The 13,252-nt window shown below is 38.4% G+C and overlaps 1 protein-coding gene across 7 annotated transcripts in view; it reads left to right on the top strand.

Moving 5' to 3' along the window:
* RIMKLB (ribosomal modification protein rimK like family member B) overlaps positions 1 to 13,252 on the top strand; it is a 101,465-nt gene that overhangs the window by 82,997 nt on the left and 5,216 nt on the right. For all 7 annotated transcript variants that reach the window (XM_075762094.1, XM_075762119.1, XM_075762088.1 and 4 more), the window contains 2 exons: positions 9,512 to 9,742; positions 11,651 to 11,737. In XM_075762094.1, coding sequence (XP_075618209.1) covers positions 9,512 to 9,742; positions 11,651 to 11,737 — 318 coding nt within the window. The remainder of the gene's footprint in view (positions 1 to 9,511; positions 9,743 to 11,650; positions 11,738 to 13,252) is intronic.

Below are 13,252 nucleotides of genomic sequence, written 5' to 3'. Positions count from 1 at the left end.
GCAGGTGAGGTTACTGAAGCTATGGCACAGCATTTCTACTCCCATGGTCTATGCAGTCAGGCTTTGAATTGGTATGTTAGCACTGGAACAGTCTTGCTACTACAGATGCGCAAGCTTTTCCTGATTGTGGGTGCTACTGTTAACAATCTGTGTTACTGGTCAAACTTGGGAATTGTAATCATGCATCAAAAAGGCATGCCTTGTTTTAATAAAGTATAGTCTTAATATGTTAAAGGAATGACCCAAATCCTTTCTCCTAGCAAACCTTTGAGCTTAAAATTTGGAATTACTTTGCAGCCTTTAACAGCATTGATCATTGATGAGAAGAACACAAGAAGTCAATAAAGCAAATAAGAAAAGTGCTGTGTTAGACCCTCTTTTAAATTACTTTTGCGAGCTTCCTTTCATATAGCATTTCTTAAATGTTGCTTTTCTCTTATTACCTTTTTCTGTTTTGCATTTACAGTTCTGTCATCTTCTGGCCAAGAATTATTTCCTTTCTTTTAGAGAAGAAGCTAATAGCTAAAAAGCCTTCCCTGTTAGTCTTACCTACATGTTTTTGCTTCTGTGCTTTCCTGTGGATTCAGGTCATCATGTTAGGTGTGCAAATACTTTTGCAGGTAAAGTGGAGAGGCATGGTGGGATTTGAAAGCAGCAGCTGCAACAGCAAAAAAGCAGGACTGTTTCTTTCTGACTTGTGCTGATTTATAGTGTTTGTGTCTGAGTACAGTGGTTTGTCAGGTGTTTGAACTGGCTGGACTTTCACTGCCCAAAAGGCAGTCTGTCTCAATCCTCACCTATCCTTGTCAGTGCACTGTGAGATATTGTTAACTGAGGTCTTGTGTCGCAAATGTCTGTAACTGAGCGCAAAAAACCCTGAATGGTGCTCTCAAATTTATTTATCTGACCTAACTCACTGAGAAGATGAGACAAGCGGCAGAAATGGAGAAAGGAGAGTAGAACTGTATGGTCAGAACAGGGCAGTGGGACTGCCTCCTTCCGTTTCAGTGATAGGTTTGTTCTCTCGGCTGTCTTGTCAAACCTCACCCCAAAATTAGTTTATCTTTTTTTTGGCTTGTGTGGATTTAATACCTTTCTATTATTCAAAGTAGCAGTGTTGTTCTCCCTGTCATCACGCCTTACTTGTTTTTTCACGATGTTGATACTAACAACTACAAAGCTATGGTAAGCTGAAAACTTAATACTGCCCTCCTCCCCTGAACTGGCTTCCTCTTCCTCTTGGTCACTAATACCTGGACAAAGGAGAGATGCTGGGAGTGCGTTGCTGGTAGTGTGGTAAAAGGCAAGATTGTCCCCATGTATGTCAGCTCTGGCTTACATCAGTTCACCTTAAACTGATCATAAAACCCAAGGTTTTTTGTTTTTTACATGTGAAAACAAGAAAGTATTTGTAATGCAGTTGCTAGGAATACATTTTAAAGGCATGTAGTGAGGGCAGGATACATAAATCCTGTTTGTGAGCTTCAGCTTTCTCTTAATATGAAGAATCATATTCATTGAGAGCTTTGATGGGAAATCTAATAGACAAAAGACAATCTAGTGACTGCTTGTGCAGTGGCTATATGGCATGCGTGCATGCATGTGCTTGTATAAGAATTGGGAGACCTTTTTGCAACATTCAAGTCAAAACCATCTCCCTTGCACTCAGTCATTAACTTGAGCTGTGACAGACTTTCTTAGAATTGAAGTAATTTAAAGCTTTGATCAACAACTACACCTCATTTTTAATTTAAATAAATTAAAATTTATCTTATCCTGAGTATTTTTCTTTTGAGTTTATACTATGGAAAATATTTAAAATTCTTCTAACTTTGCCCGGGAGCAAATTGTAAAAGTAGATGTGTGATGAGAACTTAAAAACAACTCGGTGGGAAAAGTACAAATAGACTTTTCAAGGTGTTTGAAATCACCTCTTTTTCAACATTGTTTTGTTGTGTTTAATGAATCTTTTGATTTCCCTTCTGTGGCATTTTTCTTTACCGTTGTTATACACCACTCGATTTAAAATGCATCTTAACAGTTATATCACTAAATCATCCATGTTTGGGAATAGGGCTAAAATACTGTATATTTCTTTCCAGCTTGAATGTCTTTTAAGTTGTGTCTGGAAATGTTTTTTTTTTTGTTTGTGATGCCAAGTTTCTTAACTGTGTGAGTGTTTAATACATACAATAATTGTAGCTAAGGCTTTAACATGATTTCAGTATAGTGTCCATGTTTATATACCTACTGTAAAATCAGTTCTCAGACCAAGAGGGTGGTCTAGAATTAATTTGTGCTTGTAATGTACCTTTTACTTCATATTTGGTTCCATCCACTTCACATTTATGCGTGACTCTGAAGAAGTGCTTGTGATTTGGAATTACGAGCAAACAACATATTGTGACTAGAAATACAGCTCAAACACAGGTTGAGCTGTAATCAGTCCGCTTAGAATTGATTTAGTGAGGTAGGCATAGAGGCATCTGGTCTGTTTTCCCCTTGTGCCCCAAAAGAATCCCTAGTCCAGAATGGGCATAATCACTTCGAGCATTGTTGTCCTTCCCAAGTTTTTCACCATTTTCCATAGCCTGTGCGTTTCTAAGAATGATTCTGTGTTCTTCCTAGGGAAGGGAAGAGGTCCTCTGAGTCAAGGAAGGGACATGAAGTAGAGCTGGTTTAACTCGGGTACCTGCTTGCTTTCTGTTTGAAGCTGCAGCAATGGTCTTTTGTGAAAGTTTTCACAATGCTTGCGCTAGGAATTTATGAATTGAAGCTGAAGCTGCTCCTCTGTATTTCTCTGTTTCAGAATAGAATGAGGTTAGTACTGTTCTAGAGAGATCAGTTTTGTCTCTGCTACGTGTGATTTCATTTGAACTGCTGAGCTGTGGAAGTGTATCTTAGCGAGAAAGCATTTTTGGTGAAGTTTGTGTGGAGAAGGAGATTGAGGTCATATTAAACCCACAGGGTTAAATGCCAGCACTTGTTAATTTCGTTTGAAAAGCTAGTAAGTGGGATAGGAAAGGAGAGAATATGAACTTAAATACCCAGCACAGAACTATTGTAGAAATCTGTTTCTGTGTACACTAGAGTAAAAAAGAGGTTGGTAATACTAGATATCAAAGGGGCTTTTGCATGACAGTGAAATATTTAAGAATTTGTGACAACTTGATGTTCAAACTAATAAACTGTGGCTCTCAGGTGGTAAGTGATGCAGAAGAGAAAATGCCTGTGCAACTCAGAGGGAAGTTTAATTTGGTGTTAATAAATCAGTGGATTTCTAAAAATTCAGTGCTTATCTGCTCTTCAAAGGTTAAGTTGTAGTTTAAGTAAAATTGCATTTAAAGTGTGATACTATACTACGTATCCCAATTTGTGGGAATTTGTTACTTACCGTTCTTTTATAAGATAGATATGTAAAGTTAAATCAACATATTGCAGCAGGCTTTTGAGGTATAGAGTAATATTTTGTTAATATGAATTCTACTTTTGTTAATTACTCCTAAATTCTACCACTCTCTTGGCAAAATGCATATTCAAAGCACGCCGAGTTTTAAAAATTTTAGAGATGTAGTTGTGTTTGAGTTTGGTGAGGGGAAGACGTATATCTTGTTATTGCCAGTAATCTGCAGTTAAAAGTTTGGGGTATTTCCCTTTTGAGCTTTAAGCTTGCTTTTATATGGCAATTAGGATGAAACACATTTAATTCCCTACAAGTAAACTGTAAATAATTATTAAACACTTAAGAACACAAATGTTATGCAGTGTCTTGTGGCTGATGGATATCGGGAGGACAAATGAACCAGAAATAGTAATGCACTGTTTTAAGAACAGGAGTGAGTCTAGGTTTATAGAAAAATTCAGTGATTTTTGTTAAAACAACTGATTAATTGGGAAAAGCAGGTAGCAGGATGAGATGTCCTCAAGATACGAGGAAGGGTTTGTGTGATGGAAGGCTAGCCTGTTTTTCCCAGCTGAATAAGTCGAATTCATTATAGCCTTCTTGCTGAGTGACTGTTCATTTGGGAAACGTTAGCAACTCCATGGATGGATGGATGAATAAATTGGTATAATGAAGTTGAGAGAGCTGGAGACTTTCAGGATAGCATACAGATCTCTGAGGAAAAATCTGGGTAATATTTTGGAAGTTCTCAGTCCCTCTTAGCTCCTGTTGGGAGTGTGATGGGAGCTGGTATATGTTTAGTGCTTTTGAAAATTTGATTAAAATTTTTATTTTTTGGAATGCTGCATGCATGATGGCCATGCATTGTTCTACTTGTATGCTACCTGTTAGAGATCCACATACTGGATCTGTCTGAATACTGAAGCACTTTTTTCCTTTTGCTTCATTTTGCTTATATATTTCAGAGGAGCTGGCATTTATTAGGGGGTTTGCCAAAGACAGAGGCAGTCACTAAAGTTAAGTTTTTCTGGGAAGTGACTACTTTTGACAGCTGTGGCCGCAGAGGTGAGGATTCTTCTCGTAGTTATCCATGCTCTACAAGGAATGATTTAACTTTGTTGTCACGTTTGGGTACTTCTCATAGTCACACCATTTTCAGATAAATTCTGTGAAATGTATACATTTGGAAGTCAGTTTGGAAGAAGACTTAATGACTAGAATGTTTTATGTTGCTGGATTCATGGCACCACTGAATGGAGGGAACTTCTGCAAAACCCACCTTTTGTGTGTCATTCCTGTTTTTTTGATGCATTTGGTCAGAAACGGGATGTGATAGGCCATGAACTTCATGGGTAGCAAGGTAGTTATCAGTTGTTTTCAGGCACAGATTAAAAGGCTTGGTGTTTTTCATCATAGAAACCTGTTCACTGATTTAGGTTTTTCTAATGTACCTATAGAAGTAAATGTAAATGTAGTATTTCTCCCTGAGAAAGTTTCTTCTTCATTGCTCTTATGTCAGTGTCCTTTGAGTTTCTTCCCCTGGCTAAAGCTTCTGACGTTTCTGGCTACTTTAGTCTTTTCCTCTGTCATAGTCTATCAAATAATGCTGATGATTCAAATTGTATAAAAATAGAAGCTTGATATCAGTAATTTGATTTACATGTAAGCCTACCCAGATCCCCTTCTGCTTGTGTATTAAATACTTTAAGCATTTAGCTTTGTATCATACCATTTTATTGAAGAAGTTGGCTGTGGTTCTTATGGTCACATGCTATAGTTGAAGAGCTGAATTTGAGTCCTAAGTACTTCATGGTCTTGGTGACTCAGTTTGCTTTGTTTTGACTGTTTTCCAAAATTATTATTTGGAATGAAAATACTTTTATAAATTTATTTGATATTAGTGAGATTTATTTTTGTTAAAAATGCCTCATGTTTGCTATAATGAGAGCTATAAAAGCTCTGTAATTATTTTTTATGTCCTTGCAGATCTTTGAGATTTTAGACCTGTCTCCTGAAACTGTGTTCCTTCTGTGAAAACATTTGCATTGTTTCAGCTGAAGGTACAATTGTTCATAATATGCAAACTGGACATGAGATATTGCTTTGCAGTAGCTATTAATCTACGAATGAACTGATTCTTGAAGAGGTTAGAAGGGATTTGTGTAAACTATTCAGTGCAAACTGAATAGAATGAGTTTTAAAAATGTCTAGCAATTTAAAATGCTGCTTGGGTGTGAATTAAAATGTTCAGAAGCCGCACACAGTTTCTTGAAGTCTTGATTGTTTTTAGCCATCCATAATGCCATTAATGCAGAAGTGCTTCTTAAGAACTTCTAAAACACAAGGAAGTAGGATAACTGGGTAGATGAAGCACCAGTGCTTATGGATTGAGGTGTGAGGCTGCAGTTTTAAGAATTTACACACTCTGGCAGTGGTTGCGATTGACTTGCAGAAGTGTGTTTTGGCTTGCAGGCTTTAAGGGATATTGTTACAAAGCCTGTATTTGGGCACTTAGCTTGTCCCAGCTGTGTAGTGAGATTCAGCGAAGGGATTCTACAATAATGAGGCTCAAGGTCAAGCATTTTGCCTTGTGTTTTGCTGTAGGGTGGGAATAAGCACATAGTCATTTTAGGAGTCTTAGTTGATGGGCAGCAACTTAAGTTGGGATAACTTGGTTTTGTATGTATGTCTGTATTTTGAGGCTTTTCACTTGGAATGTGTGCCACCTAACTCTTAAAAGTGAGGCTTTTTCATTGAGAAATTGTAACTGTGAGATAAATTCGTCATAGAGAAGAAGACAGAAGGGACTAAAAAAAACCCCACATGCATGAATGAGGACTGAGAGGTTCCAGAATTTTGTGTTTTTTCCAACGTATGTGCATCCACCCTAAAAGTGTACTAAATCAGGGTGTCGAGACGCAACTGTCATCCTGAGTATCTTGCTATGTAAATACCATGTTAGGTGTTACTGTGTTGAGAACTTTCTTAAGGTGTAGATACATGTCTTCTGATCTCAGTGGTAACAGCAGTAGAAGTTTCTGCCTTTTTCTTCTGTCTTCATTATAGTTTAAGACTGCATCCATTTTCTGTGGACTTCATGGGTTCATGTGACAGCTTCTAATCTGTTTGGGTCAAAATAAGCCTTTTTAGCAGAGACCAGCTACTTTGCACTTTTAAGCTCACCTGCTGTTCTTTGGGAATGAAAAGCAGCAAGACTGATTGGGACAACTGATGAGGAATCACGCATTTACCCACTCAGTTCTATCATGTGCTGCTTTGAGCTGTCTTTGAGAGAAACCCGAGGCTTTCAGCTTTATTTGAGGGATTTGGTTTAGCTGGTCAAGTTTGTTACCAAGTGATGACAGTTTGCATTACAAAAATTCCTTTTGCACTTTCACCTGAAATACTGTCATGTATAATGTTAAAGGTGTACCATATTCCATTTTGGAGAGTTTCATATTGCAGAGGAAGAGCAAAGAAAGCTGGTACTGAGTGAAAGAACAGGTGTTGTTCAAGTGCAGGATTTACATCTGTTTTCATAGTGAGATATTCCATCTCAGGAGTCTTTATCTCATAGGGTCAAAGAATACTCAAATGTAAGAGAAGTTGTTCCCCAGGCACTGGTAAAATGGTTGTTATATGTTCATAGTATTAGATGAACATGAAATCTTCCTTTTCTGGCTCTCAGTATTCATACTTCAAAGGACTGTATAACTGTCTGTTGTGTCTGCAATGTCACAGGCATCCACTGAGAAAGCCAACAAATGGACCAACTGGTTATTTGTCAGGTTACTTCTGTGTGATCTGAACATGTGCCTTCTGTGTGTTTATGAGGGCGGTTCATTGTCCACAGGCAACTGTGAAAGTAACTCACTGCTACTGTTCTGGGACCAGGATGGTACTATTACTGCAAAGAAAAGAGAGTTCATCTCCATTTTAAAAAAGAGTTTGATTGCCTCTTAACCACTCTATAAGTAACATCTCTGTAACATGTAATTTTTACTTTCTCCCTCTTTGCATTCACGAATTGCTTCTTTGGAAAATAAATTAATTGTATGCATTAATATGTTCTGTGTTACTGCTTTCAGCACATCATAGTGAATAAATATTATTTTATCAGCCCACTTGCCAATAGTCACCATTAATTTGAGTTTTAACTGCTGGGTCTCAGATGGAATGCTGAATACAAGTTCCAAAATGGCAGAATCTGGCTCTCCTTTTTTCTGTAGTAAAGTTGCTTCTGTTTGCAGCACTGTGTTGCTGGGAGACTGCAGCTAATTTTTATGGCGCGTGTCGGTAGTAGTGATTCAAATCATACATTTCATTGAGTAGCTCTTCTCTTTGTTTGTAAACTGTGTTCTATGAGGGGAGAGAAATTTTTTTTGTTCTGGGGAGAACAGTATCCAGACCAGAGAAAATGATTGAATATGGAACAAAAGCTCAGATTGTTCTGTTGATAACATCATTGTACTTCCAAAGTCACTCCAGGGCAGATGGTGGTCTGGCTGAATTCACACCAGTCTAATAGTCAAGTCTAATGCAGGTATTCAGGAGAATTCCAGGTGAGGCATATACATCTGCTCAAACTGCTGTTTTTCAGACTCCATGGTGCAAAACTTCAGCATGTGGTGTGACTTTAAAACAAACCAGCAAAAGGGGCTCTGAGAGATTATGAATTAGAAAATTATGTAGTTTTGGTTCACAACAAAGATACAGTGGCAATTTTGGGCCTCTGTGGAAAATGCAGTCCTTTTAAAAATGATTGTTACACAGCTTGCACATGGATCAGGACATGCATGCAATTACAATGGCAAAAAGTGTAATTGGGTGTGCACCTAAATGAGAAAATACATGTATAAGGTGGAATCTGTCCAATAAGTTAAAAATCTTGTCTTGTTTTTAATCTTGCTTGAAATGCCTTCATAAAATGGTGAGTGTGTGTGTGTCTGAAGCCTGCTTGCTTAAACACGCAAGTCATGTCAGCTGCAATGCGGCAGTGCTTGGTGCTAATGAGGTGAGCAGCCAGAGCACCCGTCTGCTTATGTTTTCTCATCTCTGTGCAATTATGGCAATGGGGATTGGAAAAAGGGATTTGTATTGCATGTGGCTCTGTTTTGGCCTTTCCAGAGTGTGGCTCTGTCCTCCTGAGGACTGGGCAGCATATTTCTACTTCCATTTTGCGAGTCGGGTGGTTGCTTCACTATATTTAAGGCAAGCTCTACAATATATCCTGGTTGGGAAAAGAAAATGGGAAGTACAGAGAGGAGGACACCCTCCCTTCTCTACACCCCCCTCCCCACCCCCCCCTCCAATTCAAATGCACCTTGAAATGAAATAAATTGCCTGGCAATATGTGTCGTCAGGTTGAGTGGGTGCAAGTCTGTATTTGAAAAGTAACATCTTTGGAATAGAGCTAAATTAATTTGGGCTAGATCTGCATTGTTGCAGCTGGACTTTCATAGGCACAGAAATGCAGATGCACTGTGATTTCTCAGCTCACCTTCTTTCTCTTGTTTTAACCCTTAAGGTGCTGACAGCAGTGTGAGCTGTGTATTTTATGCTGAAATCAGAAAGTTTTACTTTGAACCTAAGGCAAATAAAGTGAATATCAAATCCCATTTGTCTCTTCCCACCCTCAGATGCTAGATTCTCTTTACTGAGCTTGATGCCTTCCCATCCAAACCTATTGTATTCCCATTCCTGCAGCCTGTCTTTTAGTTTTTTGGTTGTTTTTTTTCAGAGATGTAGTCTGTAAAACTAGGTCATGATTAAGTAATACATCGGTCTTGGTGGCAAAGCTGGCTTTCCTTCTACTTCCTGCCTTAATGTCATGGGGTGCTGCCCTGTTAGCTGATAAAGTTATTTCTGAGTACTTATTTAGTACAAATCAGATTGTTGAATTCATCTGTGTTAACAATTTTTTTTTTTTAAGGGTCATATCTAATCTCTGTTACTTTGGCATTTTAGAGACATTTGTGCTGTTTTAATACACACTGTTGAAGTCTGGTATCTCTGTTGTGATCCCATATAGTGCAGTATTTCTTTGCCTGTTTACCTTCTCCTGAAGACCTTGTAGTTGATTGGAATGTTTTTCTCTTCCTTCTTTAGGTCTCCGGGTGAATGGGGAGCTCGTTACTGCTTACCCGCAAGTGGTGGTTGTACGTGTACCAACACCTTGGGTCCAGAGTGACAGCGATATCACAGTCCTTCGCCACCTAGAGAAGATGGGCTGTCGACTGATGAATCGTCCCCAAGCCATCCTCAACTGTGTCAACAAGTTCTGGACGTTTCAAGAACTTGCTGGTCATGGTGTCCCTCTTCCAGACACTTTTTCATATGGTAAGGCTTTTGGATCAAAAGGATAGCATAGTTGCCTACTGTAAGTTATGTTTTTGCAGTGCAAAAGATAGGAGTCAAGTTTTGGAAATACATAGAATTAAGTAGCATGAGGCTACTTCCACAGATAAGTGTTCAGTAACCAGAATAGGAAATTAAAGTCACAACACTCAGATTCTGGTTTTGGCTTCAGTGATTAGCTGTGATGCTTTGGGAAGAGTGCTTTAATTGTACCTCAGCTTCCCAAGCAACTAACTTTGGCTGTTACTAGTGAAACACTTTGACCTATTTTCCAGTTGTCTGAAACAACATACAAGAGCTTGGGGAACTAAATGTCATATAAAGATCTAGAGTTTGGTAAAACCTGAAAGTAGATTAAACTTCTATATGAATAATATCATCTGCAAATATATTAGTAATTGTGAAAGGACAAAAAGAGTACTGGCCCTCGTTAGCAAATTTTAACAATTTTTGGGGGGTTGTTTTGCATCAGAACAGTTAATTATTAAAATTTCTTGTGCCTGCCTCTGGAGTCTGTGGTTCCTGACAGAGTGCTGGATTAGAGGAACCATTTGTCTGAGCTATCCTGATGCTATTTCTGCTTTTAATTACAATATATTAGAGAATTGAAGATACCTTTCAGCCTTCCTTCCCTTCTTGGGAAATATCAGTGCTTTCTTCCCTTTTGTGTGGTTGCACCAATTGGCTTTTGTAATGGGAACTTGATAAAAACACAAACAAACTTGACAAAAACAAAACCATGTGTTTCCATCAATTACTATGAATTATTATTTCCATCAATTACTGTGAAAACACATTTGAGAAGAAACATGCCCTTTTTTTAATAGATGTGGTTGTTCTAGCTCTTTGAGAAAGAAATGAGTTGTTAATTTTTTGGGAGGGAAGGGGAGACCACAAATGATGGGGTAACTGCAGAACATCTCTGTTCACAACTCCCTGCCACTTCTTTTAATGCCTGCCTCTGGAATTTGACAGAAGCATGAAATTTTTTTTTTTTTTTAAATACAAGTATCAGGTTATCAGTGAGAGCTGGCTTTGCCAAGAAAAACAGGATGTGCTGAATGACGTGTTATTCCATGCCACTCATTAAAATCCATGTCAGGGTAGTGATGGCTGCTGCTGGCTTTGTGACCAGTGTCTTGGCTTGACTTCAGCACTTTACTGCACATACTGTTAGAGGAGTCTCATACCTCTGTCTGCTGACTTTCTCTTCTGTATTTCTTGTACTGTGGTCAGGCTTCTGTGAATTGAACTGAACTCAAATAACCGTCAAGTATCAACCATAATCATGTGAATGGTCATTAAAAGCTACTCTCTAAGGTCCTTACCGATGCAATGAGATGAAAAAGTTGAAGTACTACTTCAGGAAATAGGGAGATTAAATGCAGGAGACTTAAGCCTTGGAAAGAGGGGAGGTCGAGTGACAAGATTTGGGTTGTTGCTCGTCTCTGGATTATACCTTGTCTTTGTATTCCATGTTGCTTTCCTGATTAGGAGTTTGGATGCATCTGTCACTGGTGTTACGTCAGAGTTATTTTCCTGCTAGACATTTTAAAAGGTGGGAGTAGATTAAAGTAAAAGGAATAAACTGGAACAAGATGGTAGAATTGGGGCATTCAGGTTTGGAAGATTGGATTGAACCTTTTAGGGTTGTGATCAAGAGGCCTTTGTCAACTTACGTCTTCCGTTTCAAAGGAAGTAGGAGTTAGTATACCACAGATTACAAACACCTTCAAAGTCTGACTGTGCTCCATGACCAAGTTCCTCTTAACTGAGTTTTTTTCTGCATTATCTAAGTCAAAAGGGTGGGAGGAATGTGTGGCAATAACATCCCCAATTTGGCTCCACCAGATTGGTGGGACATAATGTTGTTGATTTTCTTTTTGCCAGGTGGTCATGAGAATTTTGCCAAAATGATTGATGAGGCGGAAGTGCTGGAGTTCCCTATGGTGGTGAAGAACACGCGGGGTCACCGAGGTGGGTGTGAGGTCAGGGGTGAGGGCAAGGATTCTGAGCAGCACTCTCTAAGTTTTTGTCTCATCAAGGGATGATAATTAAGAAGGTCTTCTATTAGGTGTTGGACTTTGTGGTACATCTAAATTCTATCACCCTTTGACTTCTGAATGTTGAGTAGGCTGCAACACTGGGAAGCAGTTTTGGTAGAACCTAGTCTTGCAATAGCAGGGAGCATAGGGGGTCAAAATTGTGGTGTATTGGTGACTTTTGTGAGGAAAGCTTTGAACTGGAATAATGGAAGGTCTGGCTTTAGGGAAGTAGAGAGAAACCTACATGGAGTTTAGGGATGTTTCTAAATAAGCGTAAGAAATGCCATCTTAGTTTATTCATTCTTAATTTGTATATAATTAGGATTCTGATTTAAATAAAATCTCATGTATTGTTTGTGAAACTGGATCTGTGTTTTCCAGAAAAATACCTATGGCAGTGCTGGTAATACAGCAGGTTCAGATTAAATTGTTCTATTATTAGTCTTTTAAGTAAGTGTTGCATATGAAACAATACATCAATTTAGTTTAATGTTAGTTAGTGATCTACTAAGGGAAACCAGGTTTAAAATAAATTTCAGAGGTTATTTGCACAGGAGGTTGCACTGTTTTTAACTTACTTTAAAACCAATTTAATAAATACTAGAAGTAAAAAGAGACTGAAACCGAAGTTTAAGCCCATAAACCAGCAGTTACCTTAAACGCATAACGAAAAGACACGACGTCTTCCTTCTTGTCCATCAGTTTATTCCCACTCTGCGCTGTTCTGGTGCATCTCTTCTGCTGGCATGAGTGTTTCTGTAGTCATGTAGTAAAATTGATTCAGGAACTGATGTTGGATGAATCTAGATGGGCTATTTTAACTTGGATTAATTCCTTAACATGAATTGTCACTTACTTACCCAAATGCTTCTGTTGATGTAATGGAAGAGTGAGAACAAAAGGCTGGGGCAGAGGAAGATCAGACCTGCTTCTGTTGGCAGTATTACCTGTGTATGTGGTTTTAAAGTGCTTGTGGACCTATGAAGCCAAGGTAGAATTTGACTTTCCAGCAAGCTGAATTTGACAAATACGGAGTATCTGAGACAGTGGATTTGACTTGACACTGCTCTTGTTAAGATCTACCAAATAATTATAGAGTTTGAAGGTATTGACTTTCTTCTCATTCTTTTTTTTTTTCGCCAGACTTCATGTAAATCTCTGTTTACAAGTTTTGCTTTAGAGCACTTTAAATTCCAGGCAGTTTAATGCAAATTTATGTACAGTTCATATCCTTTCACATTAAGAGAGTTGGGGAAACTTTTTCAAAGTAATTGAAGAGTAGCCATTTGCAAATTGTGTTTAAAAAAAAAAAAACAACAGGCAAACATGGTCATAGGTACTGGCTGATGAATAAAAATACTCTTCCAGGCCCATTTTCTGCCTAGTTTGCTGCTGCAGCAGCAAATGTGCCAATATTATTTTTGCCAAGATGTCATGATGCTGCAGA

This window comes from Balearica regulorum, chromosome 1 (genome assembly GCF_011004875.1).
Source record: "Balearica regulorum gibbericeps isolate bBalReg1 chromosome 1, bBalReg1.pri, whole genome shotgun sequence".
NCBI classification, from domain to species: domain Eukaryota; kingdom Metazoa; phylum Chordata; class Aves; order Gruiformes; family Gruidae; genus Balearica; species Balearica regulorum.
Note: the sequence above shows the minus strand (reverse complement) of the source record. Positions and strands in the feature narration are given on the sequence as shown.